General features: G+C 27.4%; 2 protein-coding genes across 2 annotated transcripts; both read right to left on the reverse strand.

Annotated features, from left to right (window-relative positions):
- Nucleotides 1-5,423: 5,423 nt before the first annotated feature.
- LOC124925177 (transcription factor LAF1) lies at nt 5,424-7,024 on the reverse strand. The gene is made up of 3 exons (XM_047465146.1): nt 6,908-7,024; nt 6,529-6,658; nt 5,424-6,006 (listed from the first exon to the last, which is right to left on the reverse strand). Exons 1-3 carry the CDS (start codon nt 7,017-7,019, stop codon nt 5,424-5,426), a joined length of 825 nt encoding a protein of 274 aa, XP_047321102.1. The 5' UTR covers nt 7,020-7,024.
- A 9,934-nt stretch (nt 7,025-16,958) lies between these two features.
- LOC124926486 (pre-mRNA cleavage factor Im 25 kDa subunit 2-like) lies at nt 16,959-20,468 on the reverse strand. The gene is made up of 7 exons (XM_047466717.1): nt 20,191-20,468; nt 19,984-20,029; nt 18,847-18,940; nt 18,366-18,439; nt 17,536-17,622; nt 17,344-17,454; nt 16,959-17,242 (listed from the first exon to the last, which is right to left on the reverse strand). The coding sequence occupies exons 1-7, from the start codon at nt 20,307-20,309 to the stop codon at nt 17,174-17,176; spliced, it is 600 nt and encodes a 199-aa protein (XP_047322673.1). The 5' UTR covers nt 20,310-20,468; the 3' UTR covers nt 16,959-17,173.
- Nucleotides 20,469-21,630: the final 1,162 nt, after the last annotated feature.

Below are 21,630 nucleotides of genomic sequence, written 5' to 3' on the forward strand. Positions count from 1 at the left end.
AAAGCTTTGAGAGTTTGATTAAAATCAAATAAGGCTTTACTTGTGAAAATTGGAACAAATAGGTCTTAAACCTATTTTATAAAATCAAACGAGACTTAAATAAAAAGTCTTAGTTGAAAAAGTCTTAGTTGTTGACCGCTTCAAAGATTCTTGGCTTCTCTCTATATATATTATATTATATCATAATATAATATCTATTTATATGGAATATATATATAGATATATATGGAGATATATATGGAGATATATATGGAGATATATATATATTTTTCCTTTTATATTTTAATAGAACATATGTCCCAAATTAAAATAAGTCAAAAAAATATACCTCATCTTCTTCATTCTGGTATCGCTGCTTACATGACGACTTTTCGTCACAAGCACGGCTGCACCCATTGGCGCCTTCAAGAAGAATAAAAGACCATTGTCTTCTTCTCTCTTCTTCTCAAACCTCGTCACCCAGAACTAAGAAATATTTTAACGACCGTAGACATCTCCTTAGCAATTGAAGATTTCGACTCAAATCTTCACATCGGCTAAATCTTCTACAACCAATGTCGTTTTCTCAAATAACCAGCAATCTTCAACAAAAGCACAAATATCAAACAACTTCTTCAATGGTGGTTAGGGTTTCTATCATATCTTCACAAATAGATTAGGTTAAACATTCTCAAAACATGCTCTGATACCACTTGTTGAGAAACGATCTAATCTAAACACGCGATAAAAGAAGATATAAAGATAAAGTGGTAAAGAATAATAAAGAACACAAGATATAACGAGGTTCGGCCAACAATGCCTACATCCTCGGGGAGTCGTCCATTCTATTGATATTCCATGGAATAATGGTCCAAGTAACCCTAGGTTACAATGTCTCTATTTATAGGAGTACATCAAAACCAAAAGACTAAACTACTACTCCTAAGCCCAATAAAGGCTTAAAGCCCAATTACAATATATAAACTCTAATTAAATATGAGCCCAAAACCCAACAGACCTCTTGATGGGCGCAATACTAGCAAAGTTAGTCCATGTACAAATAAGAGATTGGCCCGATACTAATACCGCGAAGCATTCGCCACCGCCTTATACGAGCGAATCACATAATATATGTGCCTCTGGATGGGACAAATATTATCAAAGTTAGCCCATGAATAAATAAGAGGTTGACCCAATACTATTAATAACATAATGTATGTGGTAAGAGATTATTGACCCATTACTGTAATAACATAATCTATTTTTCTCTTGATGGGCCAACCCATGTACAAGATATGAGGTTGAGCAAAATATAATACTCTTGGATGGTAGGGCCTGCGACATGAATGTTGAAAATTGTATCAATTGGAATTCAGTTAAGACATATCTGAAAGTCGCAAATACCACTAAAGCCACTAGAGAGATTCAGAAGATTTAAGTGTAGATAGTTCAATGCCAATTGGGGGATAAATTTGTTAGGACCGCCATCATCAACCAATGCTTTTAAGTCCTTGAAAAGAGGGTGAAGTTTGCCAATATTCGACTTTGCATATGCAAGTTGTTATGTATCAAAATCAAAGAAAATTGTTGATGGGATGCAAAAAAATAGTATTTGACTTCGCTCATGCACAGTCTTTGGAACCGAAATAGGAGTAGAGAAAGGCGCACCGGACGTTGTTTTGGTTTCTATAGCGGGTTATGAAGCCACTTTTGAATCTCGTTAAAAGACAAGTATAGGTACAATGTACGTGGGAGCATTCGAAATAACCTTTTAAGGCGTCAAATGTTAGAATAAGTGTAATTAGGGTTGGGTTGTGCAGAGTTGTTGCTGTAAGGGTCCCCTTACAATTGTCCGACAAACAAGCTATGTGTGGATGGTCCAACTATCTCCCATTGACTCTGGTAGAATAGTGCATTTATCCATTTATCCCAGAGCTTTTAGCGGTCCCATCTTTATGCTAACTTCAAGGAAGTGAGAATCTAGGAGACTATGCCCCTAGTATGGTTAGAAAATTAGCTCTCCACTGGGGATCATTAAGAATCCCATGACTCTGTTATGGAAGCTACCTCGAAGATTCATGCCCAACGAGTGGCAGGTTACATAACAGGATTACTCTTTATTTTGAAGAAAGTGAAGTTTGGAACCGGATGACCTCCGGACTTTGGTGAAAGAGAGTCATCGGGGAGTCATGCCCCTGGTGTGATTGAAGGGATGGGGCCCACATGACGAAGGAGGAAAGATCGACTTAGCGATGGAATGGACCGGGCCTCCGTGGGCTGCCTACGTATCCTCCTCGAAAGAAAGACTTTTAGCATAAGTTAAAACCCTTAAAAAGAAAACAATTGGGAGTGTCAACGTTTGATCATAAAAAGAAAGCTTATGATCTTAAAAAGAAAGCTTATAGAGATCTTAAATGCTTTGTTAGCCTTAGTGCTACAAAAGTATTTGAAGTTCTACTAATAGGATGAGAGTGAGTTGGCAAAGACTATTCTTCTCATTCCTTAGGCCCGAATGCCAAGACCCCTTTTTTATCGTGTTACAACCGAAATATTTTGGATCCAAACTCTACTACAAGATCTTTGCATACCCAACTCCAATATATTTGAACCGGATGCAGGAAGTTTAATAAAGTATAGTAAAATGCGACTTATACCATAATTGATTCTTTATGGGCCAACCCATGTACAAAAATATGAGGTTGGCCCATAATTGCCTCTTGATGGGCTCAATACTAGTGAAATTAGCCTATATACAAATAAGAGATTAGCCCAAGTGTCTCTCAATATTCTCAAAATCGAGAGTTTATATTTTTTAAACTCGTAAAATCTAGAGTTTATTTGAAATTGTAAAAGTTTAATTTTAAAAAATAATAGTTATATATTATTATTATTTTTTTATATATAATTAAGTATTTTATACTTAGCTATTTTTAAAAAATTATATATTTAAATATAAATTAATTAAAAATAATAAATAAATAACACTATAAAAAATAATACTTACAAAATTAATTAATTTATTTGAATAAATAATAACTTTATTATTAATTTTTAAATATATATTTATTTTTTAAACGTAAAATCGTATAAAATTATAAAATCAAAATTATTTATAAACTCATAAAATCTTATTATTACAAAATCATACTCGATAACTTTTTATAAAATCTTAAAATTTTAAAAATTATTCGAGATTTTAACCAGCGTCCTTTTATGCTAGCGAAGTTAAGCCATGCACAAATAAAAGGTACTATTAATAACATAATATATCTGACTCTTGATGGGCCTAATATTAGCGAAGTTAGCCCATGTGCAAAATAAGAGGTTGGTCCACCCTCTCTAAGTATCTTACTCTGAATGTAATATGTTGCTTCTCCAAGATGATTATGATTGGGAATAAAATTTGGGAGAGTTAACTAATAGAGACACTATCTTTAATTAAAAAAAATAAAATAATTTTTCTTTTTCCTCACATTTTTTTTTTTCAATGACGTCAAATATAATTTCTTAAAATTGGCTAAGTACAAAACTATTTAATTATATTTATAAATAATAATAATATATAACTATTATTTTTTCAAATTAAACTCTTACGATTTCACGTATAACTGATTAACGATTCTACGTAAACTTTCGATTTTGACAGTGTTGCTCTGAATGTAATAAGTTGATCCTCCAAAATAAATGATTGAGAATGAAATAGATAAATGTAGTGATGCAATCTCTGATTTATTGAAAAATAAAATAAATTTTCTTTCTTCTCTTTCATCACATTTTTCTCTTTTATCCATTAAAGTGACACCATGTCATTCATTTTCTTTCCCAAATTTCATATCCCTCCTCTGTCCTCAAATATTTTCTAAGGTCTTGTTCTCTTTGAATTTTTTAAAAAACCCAACAAAAATCAGTTTTTCAATCAATCAATTCTCAACAATCACATCACGCATTTCATTAACCAAAATATTAAAATACATTCTATTTTAAATTATTATTTTTTTATTTTATTCATATATATCAATACTCTTTAAGTCTTTTTACCAAAAATAATCATCACCCCCTCAAAATCATCACCAATCATTATTTTTTTCTTCCTCTAAATTTAAAAAAAAACCCAATCCAAACAAGGCCTAAGACTAGTTATATTTAGATATAAGAAACTCTTTAGAAAAAAATAAAGCTTTTTGGTAACATTTTTTTTTGTCAAATTTAATTTTATTTTATTTTCTATTCTAAACCTAGATTCAGATTATAAAAGTTTTCAAATGATTCAATATCAATTGGTTATGACTTACTTTGAATATGACAAAAAAATGTTGAAGGGGACTGGAATTTTATGGAGACGGATCAAATTAGGTGTTTGCACTCTTTCTTATTCATTATAATAAATTGTGAGTCAATATAGGTTTGCGAGTCAGTAAAAATAATATATATATTTTTTCTTTAAGCTTATAAAAGGACTTCAATTATTTGTCGTTTAATATACAGAAAACAGAACCTTGTTAATATTATTATTTTTTTCTTCAAAGGCTTATTCTAATATGAAGTGTATCCTCCGACATGTCTTCCTTTTCTCCATCATTATAACCTTCCTTATTTTCTTGCCTTGATATTCAGATCTAGGTTCTCAGTATTGCCATAGATTTTTCTCTTGTCCCTTGATGAAATAATTGTCTTTTATTAAATTCCAATTTCTTTTACTTGGATATGACAATGACATAGATCGAAATAACGAAAAATGCGTTTACTATTCTACTTCAAAGATTTTTTTACCATTATTCATGTTAGGTTCTTTAACCAATAAAATTATGCCATGTCATTCTCTTTTTTTCAAATTCTATTTTTTCTATCATTTCTCTATTGAAATTTTATATTATTATAAATAAAATAAATTTAAAATATAAAAAATAAATAAATATATTGTTGATGTTAAATATTTAATTGTGTTTATTAGTATTTGGAACATAATCGAGATGACATCGGAACGAAACGAGGACGTGAGACACAAATATCATCTTTATCTTTATATCTTTAGTCAACTACCAGTCAAACCGGAAACTATCCTTAAAAGTGTAATTTAAATCGAAAATCAATAAACAAATTATAATTGTTATCCCTAATAATTTCAAATTGCATGATTTCAAAATTACTTATCCAAAAAACATAAATCTTGTTTAAGTTTGAATTAAAAAAAAAAATGAATCTTTATCAAATGTTACAAACCTTTAGAACTCATTTTTTAAAATAGTCTATGTATTATAAAATTTTAGAATTGTTTAAGTACGAAACTAAACATAAAATTGGAACAAATCAACAATTAAAAATCTTTCAAAAGACAATCTTTATTAATTTCACAACTATCTTGAATTGAAAAGAAAGATCAATTAGAAGTTATTCTTTATGAAATTTGCCTCCAGAAGAGTACCGTTCATAATATTAATTATTCATTAGGTATACATTGGATCATCGTTGCTAGCAAGAAAACTCTCAACCGGCATGACGAAATTGTCAAAGTTGCTTTGATATGGGAAGTAATCCTCGGATTTGTGTTGAACAGGTTGGAACATCTCATCCGATGAACTTGCATCTTGACAAAAATCCGCGATACATGGAGCCTCATTTATTAATGATCCATTGAAGAAATTGTCCTGAAAGATTGTGTTTTGGTTAGAATTGATGTCTGCCATCGACACCAAATTATTCTTGTGATCATGGAACTGATCTAGCGAGAGCCACTCTGCAAACATAATTCTTGGCAAGTTGCTCTTGACTTGACTAGAATTATAAGATTTTTCAATGTAAGTTTCATCATACAATTGATCAAAGCTAGTTCCATTTTGGGTACTACTCGAAGTCTTAATGGAAGAAACGGACATCTGATCAGTACTATAATTTGGAGATTGAGTTGTTTCGCTAACACGTTGAGTACGTTCCGATAACTTTTCAACTTTCTTCTTTAAATGTGAATGCCAATAATTCTTGATCTCGTTGTCAGTTCTTCCAGGCAAATATAGTGCAATTTGAGACCACCTGATCATATGCAACATAAGTTAAAAAAAATAATACCAAATGAATTTAACAAAGTATTAATTGGTGGTGAGTCATTAGTATTTGTCTATTTATCCAAGTGTATAATTAACTATCCATCCTTGTGTGGGAATACTGCTTAATTATATATAGAATAATGAGGATTAGTTTGAGGCTAGCCATCGTCATGACTTTCAAATATGTAATTAATTAGCACCTTGACCTAACTGCTCCAACCATGCTTAATTAACATCCTTAATTAATACTTAATTTAAGCCCTCTTTTAAATTAATTATGAGAGAATTCGGTGGTAATTCTGCTGATAATAATTCCAAAACTAGATCCGTTAAATATATATATAATGGGTGATTAATTATAATTAATTAATTAATTACACGTGATGCATGTAATTATTTAAAAAAATTAATTAGTGGTAGTTGATTAATTATAAAAAATTAACACATGAGTCATGAATCAATTAATATATTATAATAAAAGATTAATAATTAATTAATATATGCTTACTTGTTGCCTAACATGGAATGAAGGGCTAGGACGGTTTCCTCCTCTTCTTGGTTGAGCATACCTCTCTTCAAACCAGGCCTCAAGTAATTAATCCATCGAAGTCTGCAACTTTTACCGTTCCTTTTCAGACCTGTTTTCACCAACAATATCAATAATGACGAAAGAATTGACGAATTGACGATGTGGAAGATGACATGTGTTGCCTAACCCATAAAAGTAAAATTAAACGATATAAATTAGAGTTGTTTAAGTTAACTTACCAATGAAAGTCGACTTTCAATTATGTAATTAATGATTGAAATTGGATGTTATAATAGAGGGTTTTTTTGAAATGTAACATATATATATGAGAAAGAAAAGAGAAATATTATAAACTGACCGGCATTAATGGGAACAGAGGTCCAGCAGACATGGGCGTGGTTGAGAATGTAAGTGCTTAATTTGTGGTCTTCGTCTGGTGACCATAGCCCCTTCTTGTGCTTCACCTTCATGGTCTTCATCGTCGATAACTTTTCCTCTTTTGTTGTCTCTATTTTGTTCACCATACTTTTAACTATCTTTGCAATTTCTAGGTATAAATATATATATATATTTTTGTGTGTGAGAAAGAGAAAGAGAGAATAATGATACCTTCAACTTCTTCAACTGTTGCATTTAAAGGGGTAATTAGCTGGTACTTGTCTTTTTTTAATTATTTATCAACGACCATTCCAAAAGTCTAATCTATGATTGTTTTGATTGGAATTTTAAAAAATAAAATAAAATGATGGTTTAAAAAATAATGATTGGTGGAGATATTTTTATTAAAAAACATATATATTTATATTTAATAATGATAAAATAAAAATTAATAATTTAAAATAAATAATATTTTAATTAATAAAATTAACGATGTAAAGATAAAAAAGAAAATGAGATGATATTTTTTGGATAGAGTTATTTAAATAACTTAAACCAAAACCTATATATGGTTTATAATTTGAATTTGAGAAAAATAATGATTAATGATTATTTTGAGGGCGTGGATAATTTTTTTTATAGTAAAATAACTTAGAGTGTCTTAATATATAATAAATTAATAAAATATTAAAAAAAATATATTTTAATATTTTATTAATGAAGTGAGTAATGTGATATACGAGAATTGAAATGATATTTGATTAAGTTGTAGAACAAATTATTATAAGTAAAATGATAGTTTGAGTTCTCTCATCTTAAATTATTTTTAAAAAAATTGTCTAATAAATAAATAAGTGTTTAATTAGATAAAATATTAAAAATATATTTTTATACTTAAAATTTAAATTTAAACTTACTAAAAATAAAATAAAAATATTTTAATGTTTTTGTTGATAAATTAAATAATTTAATAGTTAAAATGATAATAATTTTATTGAAATTATTATTTTTATATATTTTGTTGAAAATATCTCTTATCTTAGTGGTTATAAATGAAGAAAGAAAAGTATTTTAATAAATTAATTAATCTATGGATAAGTAACAGGATGATTGATTTTTTTAAAATTATTTAAATGTATATATTTTAAATTTAGGAGGTTAGCACACAACTTAATCATAATTCTCAACTCTAATTTTAAGGTTTTACTAAAAATCGAAATAGTAACATTCATCCGTCTACTTTAAGAATTTTATGATTATTTTACATTTTTATTGTTAGATTTTACATGGTCAACTATCAACCATGATATATTTTTATTTTTAATCATGCTATATATTGATGGGTTTATATAATTTTTATTTTTAAAATATTTTTTAATAATATATTTATGCATGTTAAAATTAATAAAAATAACTTGATTTAGTTGGTTATTTTTTTTAAGAAGCTTAGTGATTATAAATGAATAGTTCACTCTAATCAAAAATATATTTTTTAATTTTTTTTTAATTATAATTGGCCATATACAAATGCTTATGTTATCAACTTATCATCATAGGGTGGGGTTACTGCTGTTAATGATGTCACATTTTATTATTATTATTATTATTATTATAAGGTGTCTCCTCCATAAAAACAAAATGATCTGTGTCCTTTTATCATATAAATTTATTCTTTTTATCATACATATGCTCGAAATACAAGTATAGTTAATACTAATTAAGACATTGCATGCCTTATTAAACTCATAACTCTAACCACTAATTTCATCATAATCTATTCATTTTTATGATTATTCATTTTTATTGAGATAAATTAAACCATTTAACAACAACTCCATCAAGTCTTTTAACCTTTCTCATTTTTTTTATATTGTTAGCTAGCTTCTTTTTGTAAAAATAAGTTATCATGTTTCATTATTCTTAAACATTAAAGATGTTTTACTTAAAAAATTAAATAATACGAACAATTAAAAATAGAACATAAATATTAAAATTATTGAGATTAATCCTAAATAATTAAAAAGCATTCTCATCATGTCCAAATAACACAGGATAGGAAGGACCAAGTGGGATATGAATCTAGTACCTAAGAAAAAGACATCTGGTGCAATTAATTAAAACACGTTTCTCAGAATAAAAACATCTATCTAATCATTAGTAGACAACAACAAAATTCTTTCATCTTATTATGATCTCTAACATTAATAACTACATCAGACGGTCCAGATCTAATCACAAATTTTATTTTCTTACTTACTCCTAATAATCGGTACTGTGGTGCATAAATTTGGACCGGACACTGAAACAAATACACAACTGAACACGTGTAAACATCTTATTAGAGTATATATTTTGGGTCTAAGTCAAAATTAGGTTGACTCGTTAGCATAATTAATAAATAAGTAAAAATTAGGTCGACCTAAAATACCTTAAATAGATCTCTGTTAACTCGTTTACAACTTTATTTTATTGAGTATTGTGTTTATTTTTTTACTAAATTTTTTTAAGTAAATTTGCGATATAACTTTATTTTTGTTTTGTGTTGATTTTATTTTAATTTGAAATAAAAAAATTTGAATTAATTAAATCGAGTTAGATTCGAATTGAGTTAGATAAATCAGGTTGAGTTCGGGTCAATTATAAATAAAAAATTAAAATTTTAATGTTAAAAATTTTTATTCGAATTAGTAAAATATATTGTATCACGATTTGTTCATCTGCCTATCCGAACCGCGGAAATTGTAACCCTATGTGCATTGTATATATATATTATAAAAAAAATATATTATCATTTAAACAATTAAAAGAATATTATTAAATTAAATAAATAACAATAATTAATTTCAGCAAGTTCAAGTCAACCATGTTTTTATTCGTTGAGGGAGAATCAATAATTAGTACTCTTCTATTTTAACTTTAAAGTCTTGTTGGTATGATTTGAACTTGTATTTTTAGACTTTTTTTTTAATTTTTATTTACAAAATTATTTTTTTATTAAAACTATATTAAGGTGAATATCATACTTTTATATGGATGCCAAAAGAATATTGGGGTTGTGACTAATCAAAAACAGATTTAAAGAATTATTATTATTTTTCTCTATAAAAGAAGGGGGTTATGATATAAATAAATTTTTCAAGAATAGTGAAGGTATATAATCAATAAACTTCTTTTATTTAATATGATATTCTTAATTAAATGAAACAATAACATAAGTTATATCCTTTTTAGGCTTAGTTCAAATTGGGTTATTTTAATAATTTAGATGGAGAAAATAAACAATAATCGGTGATGATTTTGAGAAAGATTCAGTATTTTTCTTAATAAAATAAGTGATGTGATAAATGAAATGGAGAATGAAATAATGTTAGAGTACTTTCAATTATTTATGAAAGTATTAAAAAATATCATTTATAGGATGACTTGAAAGTCTTCTTTTGACTTGAATTATTTAAATAATTATGTTTGGTTTGAGTTATTAATTAAAAATATATAAATAATATTAAATAATAAATAAATTATTCTTTAAACAGTAGGTATTTTAATATTTTTTTTATTATTTTATTTTGTTTATATGAAGGTAGTGTAAATTTTCATATTAAGACGATACATTTATTATTTTATTAGCGAATTGAAATAAGTGAAAGCGGAATGGTTAGTTTTTTGTTTTAAATTATTTAAGTAAATAATATAATTTAATATTTGGTAATTTTTTCTTAAATAATAAATTTGTTTGATTAGATTAATATAAGTTACGTGTTTGGATGATAAAATAACTCGTATTAGTGACATTTTAGTTTTTTAATTCGAATATATATATATATAATGGAAGGAAATGTAACTTTCAGGGTATCGATACTAACTTAGAAAACAAAATGATCCCGTTTACTTAAACCAAGGGTTGCCGGTTCATTGAATTCCGTAATAGAGGACCATGTCCCGTTTCTTTGGTTAAGTGGCATCTAGATTTCTCATATTTAATCAAACATTCTTCATATATAATAATTAACTACTCCTACTATATATACCTGAAGCTGTTTCATTTTTATAGATGTTAAATTTAATTCTTGATAATTAAAAAAATTAAAATGCATAAGAAAATATATAATAAAACCTAACAACTAAGAACACAGCTGGGCTCTCTTAATTTTTTTTATTATTAATTAAATAAAAAATGAAATTTAACCTTTTCAATTTTTATTATTAAATGTTCTAATACTTCAATTAAATGATATATTATGTAATAAATTTAATTATATTTATTTATCTATTTTTTAAAATTTTAAAATATAATTATATAATTTTAAAAAATATTTATTTATTTATAATTTAGATATTATGTAATAAATATATATATATATATATATATTATCTTTTAATATTATTTTTTCTAAAATTATAAATTAACAAATAATTATAAATATAATAAACATTTAAAGAATTTGTACTCTATTATTTCTAAAAATTATATAGATATTCCAAATTTAAAAAATACATTTATATATTTTATTACATGTTAAAATTATTTATTAATTTTCAATTTTAGAAATAATATATATATATATATATATATATATATATATATATATATATATATATATATATATATATATATATATATATATATATATATATTCATTACCTTGCCTAAATTATAAATTAATAGATTAGTATATATATATATATATATATATATATATATATATATATATATATATATATATATATATATATATATATATTTCAAATTATATAATTTACACTCAATTTATTTTAAATCATACATCTAAATATATTTTAAAAAATCAAAATACATAAATAAATATATTTAAGTTTGTATATAGAATTTAAAAATAATAGTGTACAAATTCTTTAAATGTTTATTATATTTATATATTTTATTTTAAAACTATTTATAAATTTAGAAACATTATTAAAATATACATATATATATATATATATATATATATATATTTATTACCTAATGTCTAAATTATCATTTGCTTTAAAAATTTAGGGTTGGAATCGAATGACTTTCTATTAAGTCTATTTAATAATAGTTGATAATTGACATTCTGTATATATACCTACCTTATTGTTGAGAAATAATATTAATTAATAAATCAATTAATCTAGGAGTTACTTAATTCATGATTCATTTTAAGTACCCTCTCATGAATATTGAATAGTGAATCATCATCGTCAACCCTTAATTAAGTAGTTTTTATTGAACAGAAAAGGATGGCCAGCAAAGCTTCTTCTTTTGGCGGTGCCGCGTGGTTCAATTTAATTAGGCCAGTTAGGGTTCTTATTTTTAACTAAATTCTCTTGCCAATGATATGCATGCGCCCATCTAATCTCAATTATTTCATTTTTTAACCAATTAATTAATTAATTAAGACTACCTTGAGTATAAGTCGTCAATCAATGAACATAATATATATTAGTGTCACATATTAAACAATTTTGTTTCTGTCAATGTGTATGTATAGCTATAATACTATTCAATGTAAAAGTTGGTAAATGGACTTCCTCAACAAAAATTTCACCAAGTTTGGATGATATATAGTCTTCAGGAAGTCATTTGATAGTTTTGATAATTATATATACATTTTATTATTTTATTTTTGTAGTTTGTTAATATCAAATTGCGACTAATTAATATAATCTTAGTAAAGTTTAAGGGTTTAACAAAAAAAAAAGTATAATATCATCATGAAGTCCTCTTAGTTTAAAGTATATAAGTTTTATCCCCTTTTTTTTGTTACATTTTTCATAAAATTAGACGAGAACCCTCCTCTAGCGTGTTCATAATCTAAATTACCCACCAACCAAAAAAAAGGAAGAAGTTGATTTTGAAGACAGTTATGGAGTGGTGAATTGTGATATATACTATATAGAATGCTTAATTAACCTTTTTTACATGTCTTGTTAATAAAATCTAAGTTTATGACAGTGAGACGTGAGCATTAATATTGATCACTTTTATGTCAATTTCTTGTTATATGATTCATAACTAACAAATTAATAATGTCATAAATCATAATCAACGGTTAAATATTTAATTAACATAATTAATTAATGGTGTTACATTTTTTAATTTATAAAAGTAGTCTGAGTTTGAACTCGTGGGCACTAAGAGATTGATTATTATTTCTTAATAGCTAATGATCTCACTTAATTATTTTAATATTAAATCTATATTTTAATTTATTATTAAAAAACTCATATTTTATTTGATCTCCCAATGATTTTGGATTAAACAGTGTTTTTGTCTTGATTTGTTATAACTTATATGAGTTTTTAGGTTTGTCATGTTATAAGTTACATTGTTTCGTTGTTTAATTACTATCCAAATTAAGAACGGTCAGGTTTGTCTGGTGATTAAATTTAAAGTGGTCTTGTCCTTTGGGAATTTTAAGAAGCATAAATACTTATAATTAAGCTTACAATCATAAAAATGATACAATTCTATTTTATTTATTTAATTAAACGAAACTTACAATCATCATAGATTTATAATTAATCATACTAATTATTGCACCAAACTTTAATCATATGTATTATTATTGGTAATTAAGGAAATTGGAATATGCCCGCGGCCGTGAGCTGTTTAGAAGGTGTCCGAATCGACACGTGAAGGACTCCTTGTTAAATCTGATTAAAGAAATAGACTGAATTGAAACTTTTGTGATTAGTAAAAGTAAAAGAAAAAATAATTACAACTTTTGTAACATTAATTTCTTAGTTTATAAAATTAATCTTAACAATCAATAGTTTTTGACATTTGGTTGTGATTTTACAATTAAATTATCAAAATTTTGTTTTATTCTTAAAAAAACTCCAAATAATTACATACTATTTATTGTACTAAAAAAACCTAAAAATAATTTCTATACTAACATATATGTATTAGAGTTTTTTTTCTTCAGAACACAAAATTATAGTCTTAATGGTTACTTTATTACTATGTTTTTCTAATAATTTTTTTAAAATTTTTTGTGGTGAAGTTTCTTATTTTTTAGCTATCATAGTCTCGGAGTTTTTTTTTTCTCAGTTGTTGTTTTACCCCAACCGTTTATATTCATGGTCTCATGACCAGAGACAATGTGATTTTATCGTTTATTTAGTCAACACATTGATATCCGTCGTTGGATATATTCAACACGTATTAGTAACATTAAAGTTATTTTCGGTTGTTGTTTCACCCTAACATTCATTACCCATAAAATTCTACATTTTTCGTTGTTTTATTAATCAACACTCGTAAATTATGTGATCTCTTCCCTAACGAGTTATACGCAAATTGCCCTACTTCTATAAGTGGCGAACAATGAGAAGAGTATAGTTAAGCTAGGTGATGGAGCATTAAGTCAGAGATTTTTTTTTCATCAATAGGTAACTCCTGCCTGTCATTCATCCAGTTGTGACCGTTATCGCTCCTCGTAAGGCCGACAACAGGCTCGCTACCGAGTTCTGGTTCGATGCGATTTCCAGTACGAGAGCGAACAGGATGATTTACCGAACTCATTCCATAATGTCATTAATAAATTTCAAACACTCACGAGTTTATCAAATTTAAAGAATATAATATCAATATTTCACAATCTCGTCTTAAATGTTTATAAAAGATGTTATCATAACAAATAATTTATTTGTAATATTATCCTAATATAATTATTATATTAGTTTTTATTATAAGTTTAGTATGATATTTATTAATTAGACATAAACTATTAACTTGTATATAACATTTAATACAATATCACTATATATATATTCTTTTGACTTAGTTCCTTTCAGACATCCAGTAAGATTTTGGAAAATCCACTACTTTGAAAATCTCGATAGGAAACTTTCATGTCTTTGTAGGATCCACTTTTTTATGTTTTTATTTTTTGTGATGATTAACTTATGTTATCTTTTGTATTTAATTTTATTTGAATATTTTTGACATGATCAATTCTTCTGACCTTGTTATTATCTTATACTATTGAAATGGTTTATCCTTTAATATGATAATTTTTTTCAGGGTAACTACATGTGGATTGACTTTTATGGGATTTATGTTTCCATTAGCCATATGTTTTGGTTGACTTTGTGTTTCTATATTTGAGATCATGAATGTGTATTGGATGTTTGAGGCTTTATCTTCGTTTTCTATAATATTTTTCAAGACTAATTGAATGGAAGCTTTGATTCCTGAAGAAAAAGAATATTAACTAATTAAACTGTTTATGTTTGACCACATATATTTAAGCACAAATTAAGTACGTAAATTACCATACTTAGTTAAGTCTAATTTCTCTTAAGAAACATTTGATAAATTAAAAAGGGTCTCCTAAGTCCTAAAGAAAAAGAATTAAAAATGGTCAACCAAGCATAAAAAAATATGGTTATGAATTAGTAGGATGTTAATTAATATTATTATCCCATTAATTATTTATGAACCAAATGTTTAACCATGTTTTTAGTTTTAATTTAAATAATTTTATTTTTTAATTGGGCAATTTGTACTCAATTGATATATAAAATGATTTCGTTAATAGACAAAAAAATAATAATAATAATAATAATAATAATGAAAAATCAGTCCTAACCTCCATATTTCTATATATTAAAGAATGATAAAAATACAAAAAAAAAAAAAAATCACAAATATTAAAATAACATAAACACGAGATTATTCATGCATAAGAAAAACAATCAAATGAGTCAAGTCGAGCTCGACTCGATTAAATATTTATTAGCTTGACTCGAACTCGAGTTCGAACGAGTTTATAAATTTGAATTCGAACTCGATTCGACTATTTATGTACAAACTTAACTCAATTCGAAAAACTTGAATAAAATTAAATTTTCAAATATTTGTGTAAAAAAAATATTTATTTTAAATTTTAGGTTTTAATATTAAAATAAATAAAATATTTATTATTTATTATCAGACTAAAAAAAACTCGACAAGCCTTCGAGAGTAAATATTTATATGAGCTCGAGCTCGACTCGAATTTATCAAACTCAAACTCAAGTTGAGCTTTGACCGAATGGTACACGAGCAACTTGATTCATTTGTAGTTCTACCCTTCCTATTAAACTACAAATTTGAGGACAATTAATTAATTAATTAATTGTAACATAACTTTATTTAGAAAATTTTAATTAATTACTATAATTATATCATTTGGGAATACTCATGGCATAAGTTAAATTTGAGTTTTGTGACCATTTAAAAAAATAACTTGATCCATAGCCTTAAATATTTTGTAATTTTTCTTTTGCTTTGAGACTTTTTATTTTACATTTATTGGTTTGGTCTTAATTATTTTTTGACTATGTAATATAATTGTTGGAAGCAGCCGTGGACTCAGGATAAATAAATACAACTCACATAAAATAAATTATATAAATAACACTAAAATAATAAAGATAGTGTACACCTTGAAATATTACCCCAATAAAAAACATTAAATGAATTTAAGAGAGTAGGTAAATTAAAAAAAAAAAAATGAGAGAGTAGGTTGATAAAACGACATTTACTAAAACAACCAATGAATTTGGAAAAGAAATGGAAATTGACAGGTCATCCCTACCTAATAATATAACTATTTATTTTAAATTTAAAGTCCCCAACGCAATACAAGTGACAAGAGACCGACATTATAACCCATAATTAAGATCTTAAGTGTCATTATCATATACTTAATAAGGACACTCATGTTAAAACATGCAGAGTTTACCACTAATTAGCTAGCTAATCCTAAAAGCCGAGCTGTCGGTAGCTCGGTTATTGGAGTGGAGATTCATTCAATCAATTATATTAATATTAAGGAATTAAACATCCTTAATCATTTTTAATCAACTCTTTGGCCTGTCTTGGTTGGAATTCTCATAAACTATTAAGTTCAAATTTTTGATTTTTTTTATTAGTAGGGTATCAAGTTTGAGTTATCAGAGTCTCCAAAATATAGCCTGAATTGAAGTTTTGATGATGACAATATGTTAAATAAGTAGAGTATTAATCTAGGGTGATGATGTAAATATGATTCAAATCAGCTCAATAAATAGTTGAAAGGGGAAAGTTACAGAGAGTCACAATAAATAAATAAAACTTTAAGTTACACAACAAAGCTAAGGATGAAAACTCTACTATGTTAAAGGCTGGGGTGTGTAAGAAATGCAACAAATGTGTCACTTTCTGTTTGGCAGCAGAGATTCATCATTCTAAAGAGTCTAAAAATAAACTCTACTAGTTGATCATGTTGAACTGAAATCTTGACAACTGCTGCGGGATTGTAGATATAACAGGTCCATATCGCTGCATCCATGTTTGTAAAGTGTAAAATAACATTTCATTATTAGAGTCACAATGGTTTTTATGCTCGTAATCAAATACAAGTAGTCGACACGTAGAAATACCTGAACATTATCGTAGAGCTCGAACAATGGAACGGCTAGAAGCTTCAAGTTTTTAGGGACGGCAAAGTATTCCCTCTCTGAAAGATGAACTAGAAAAAGTTTCTTACATTCCTACATCAGCAAAGAGAGGAAAGGTCAAAGTGCAATCTTATAATAGCTCAACTTTAACCCCATGCTTGCTTCACATTTTACCTTTGGTTTCGTAATGTGGGGAGGACAGTAAGGATACATTATGGTTTCGAAATTCGGCCTCCACCAAATGGCCACACACTCGCCAATCTGCATATATGCTCCAAATGTATTACTCTCTTATCAGGAAAGTAAGCAAAATCAACATCCAAGCGAGGAATAGGATTTTTAGTTTTCTTCATATTGGCTTCATTCGAAACACTTTTTCTTTTGTCAGATTTCTCCTCTCGATGTGAATCCATATAGGATCACATTTGGAAATTGAACTTAGGCATACACATATTCATAAATTTATTGATGTGATCAAAAACATAAAGGCTCCATTTGAAAACACTTTTTAATTTATTTATTTTTGTATTTGGATCCAGAAACAAAAGAAATTTGAATTCCAAACATTTATGTAGATCCAGATTTAGAAACAAAAATTAAAAAGTGTTTTCAAATGGGGTCAAAGTGTTTCCAAATAGTGTTTTGATGAATGCTTGTTGAACTTGGCATCTACTTGTGAAATTGATCAACTTATGGTGACTTATGAGAAAAGTTAAGAGCCAACAGTGTACCACCAGCCAAGTATTTTGCCCAGAGTATTGTTGGATTCTTAGTTCTAATGAATAGGTTCAAAACCTACTCTTAATAAATCACAAAAAGAAAAAGAGAGCTAGCTTGCATGTTGTAATTCTGATCATAAGCAATGGAGCAGATTCTGTGAGAAAAATATATTTCTGGTGCTTACACATTCTAGCTCTTACATTGGTACAAAGAGTAGGATAATGAAGCCTTTAGGAACCTTTTATTCATGTCACATGTAGCAATCAGATTACAATGGAGAATACCTGCCAGTCTGGTTGAAGACCAGGTTGATTCGCCCCAAGTTTGCTATTAAGTTTTCTTTTCAAACCCTCTACCTCTGTAGCAAAAAATAAATTCCCCCAAAAGAAGAAATTCAATGACATATCAAGCTTTTAAAATATTCATAACACTGAGCCTAAGCTTGGATTAATGGAATTGGAATTCAATTCCGATTGGAAAATTCATATAGTTGTAACTTCTAATTCTTAAGAATTTTTTATTTTCTTTTTTATATATACTACATTTCTATTGTAATTTGCAAACCACAAAATATTTTAAAAGGTCGTACCCAACGCGTAGCCCGGTGGGATGAGAATTTAACGGCCATACTGACTTAGAGAAAATAATAACTGGAATTGTAATTCTGAGGTAAAAAGGTTGGGATTGGAGATTAAAAAAACAATTCCAATTCTACCCTAGCCAAACATAGTCTAACAACATTTTAACTCAAATTATTGATGTTACCATTTTCCCCTGGTTTCAAACGGCCGCCTGGAAGTTTGCAAAATGTGTTTCCAATTTGCAGGAGAAGAACATGTGGATGATTATGTTCCTGGACCTGCCAAAAACAAGCCAACCATTTGAATCATGAGAAGAAAGCATGCTTCAAAATCTATATAGGAGTTGCTAATAGGATAAAACAGTTGTTGGAAAAGAATCATTCTGAATTTCAGCTCATGTAGTAGATAGAGGTTCACGAAGAAAATTGTATGCCTATAGTCCATGAGAGCGTAAAAGTACAGTAAAATACTAAAATGTCAACAACACAGACAAGATGCAAGCCCAGTCATGTCATAGGAATTTAGGATCCCCACCAGACATTATGTAGAAGAAAGAATATCCCCCTAGGTAATCCCATACATAAGGAGTGGCGACATCTAGAAAACAAGCAATTTAATACAATAAATTACCATCAATGCATCCTGAAAAATAGCCAAAATCCTAGTCCTCGAGAGTTGAGACTACAACCTAGGAATCAAGACAAGTATACCATCCAGAGAAATCAGATTATTTAGTGGAGAAAGGGACAAAGAACCCATAAACCAATCCGAAGCAGTGTGCTCTATAACCATATCTGGATTATTGTACACTGTCAAATAACAGATGTTAGAAGTTTATCATAATTTATGAAATACAATGGTGGTTTCATATTTAATACAGTTCAGCTGATCAGTTACAAGGACTATTGAAACATGCTCTCAGTTATGCTAGGGATAAGTTTAACTGCCCAATCAGCAATTCTAACATGCTAAACGAGTTAAATCTTGATAATGGCTAATCTGTCCCTCGAGGACAATGTATAAGAGGGGCGACAGACAGTCCGTTAAACTACCAAAACAGGATTGTTCTAAGCAATTACATCAATGCTCATTTTAACATCTTTGATTAATGAGTTATAATACAGATGCTCTGAGCCTTGTAATCATATAAGGTCATAACTGATATTCAATGAAATAACAATAATTACACTTGACTTTGAAAACAGATTTAATAAAAGTAGAAAATGTCTAGATAGACAAGTAATGAGTAATTGCATGAGCAATCAATCTACATCAGGAGCCCAAAGATTGAATCTTTCAACAAGGGGAGGAGAAACTTTACCAGTAAAATTGCTTCGACACTAGTCCGCATGCCTTCTTTCATATAGCTGCAAACTTTACATCGTTCAGGTAATAAAAAAAAAGAGTCGTGATCCGATCTAGGGTTCTATTCTCTCCCCAAAGGAGAAAGGGAAAGAAAATAAATAAAATTGAAATTGGGTTTGATCTAGAGTGTTGTAGTTTGTATTAGTGAGAGAGATGAACCTACTTGACTTTCATGCGAGCTAGGCGATCAACTACAGAAGTGTCTTTCTCCATCTTGGGTTCCTTCGTCCCGAATGTGTAGCTGGAGAGTGGATAGGTGTTCACCACCGGAGAAGACACCATTTTCTTCCCCTCTCTCTCTCTCTTTGTGTCTGTATCTTTGCTTGAAAACACTCACCTTTCTTCTACTTTAATTTGGGGAAAATGGACAAAACAAAATCAAGCAATGGGCGAATTTCAGGGGAGAAGAGAGGTTCTAGTATACAGCAGATCCTCTCTCGTAGTATGTATGTACTATGTAGTTTCCCAAGGGAAAGCTTTAAAGTGTAGAGATTAAAGTCTCTTTTATCAAATGAAAAATAAAAATATATTATTATATGATGTTTGAAAATTTGCTAAAATTTAACTTTATTGTAATTCATTCCATTTTAACAGGATTAATTATAAAGAACTTACAGTAAAAAAATGTGATAACATTTTTAATTTTATTTTTAATCGTTTTAAGTTTATGGTCGGGTCAACCTAAAATTCGACTCAAGTATCCATTTACTCTCACATTACAAAACGATCTCTAAAACAATTGATACAGTTTGATTTCTCAACTCATTTAGTTTGACCTATACAGTCCACTTCTTTCCCATATTACGAGTGAAAGAGAAAAATGTAAAGATTGTCATTAAAATAGTTCATACGAGACTTACTATATCCATATGAATTATGTCCTTTATCTCTATAAATATGACGAAATTTTCCTTGTTCACAGAGTGAAAAGAGAATCACGGTAGATTAAAAACTATTGATGAACAATCGCGTTTATCAAATTTGGTGTTGAATTTAAAATATAAAGTGTTATTAGTCTAATTGGTTAAAGGGTTGTACTCGTTTTATTAGGTTGCAAGTTCAAACCATACATATCATTTTTAATTTTATTTTTAACCGTTTTAAGTTTACGTGCGGGTTAACCCACAATCCGACCTAAATATCCATTTACTCTCACGTATATATCCAAATTAACCATAACTCTCGACCTGGCAATCCGGACACTTTAAAAATTAAGCATCATTATATAATTCATTATATTAGTTTAATTTATTTAAGAAAAAAAAGTTCACGATGAACTTATGTACTTTTATAACTATTAAAAATTAATTTATTTAGTTCTAATTAGAGTTATTCATGTATTAACTTTCTGTCAAATCATATCATTTTTAATAATCTCTTCTCTTATTTATATTTAATAAAAATAATTTATATATATATATATTTTTTAATATTAAAAAAATAAATTTTAATTAAAATTTTTTAATAATATATTTACAAATTATTTAAATTTAAATCAATTTAAAATTTAAATATTGTTTTATTTAATCTTATATAATATTTTAATAAATTATTAATAACTTATTTTTCAAATTCAAATAACACCTTATCAAAACTCAAAAAA

The sequence above is a fragment of the Impatiens glandulifera genome, chromosome 2, assembly GCF_907164915.1.
Source record: "Impatiens glandulifera chromosome 2, dImpGla2.1, whole genome shotgun sequence".
NCBI lineage: Eukaryota > Viridiplantae > Streptophyta > Magnoliopsida > Ericales > Balsaminaceae > Impatiens > Impatiens glandulifera.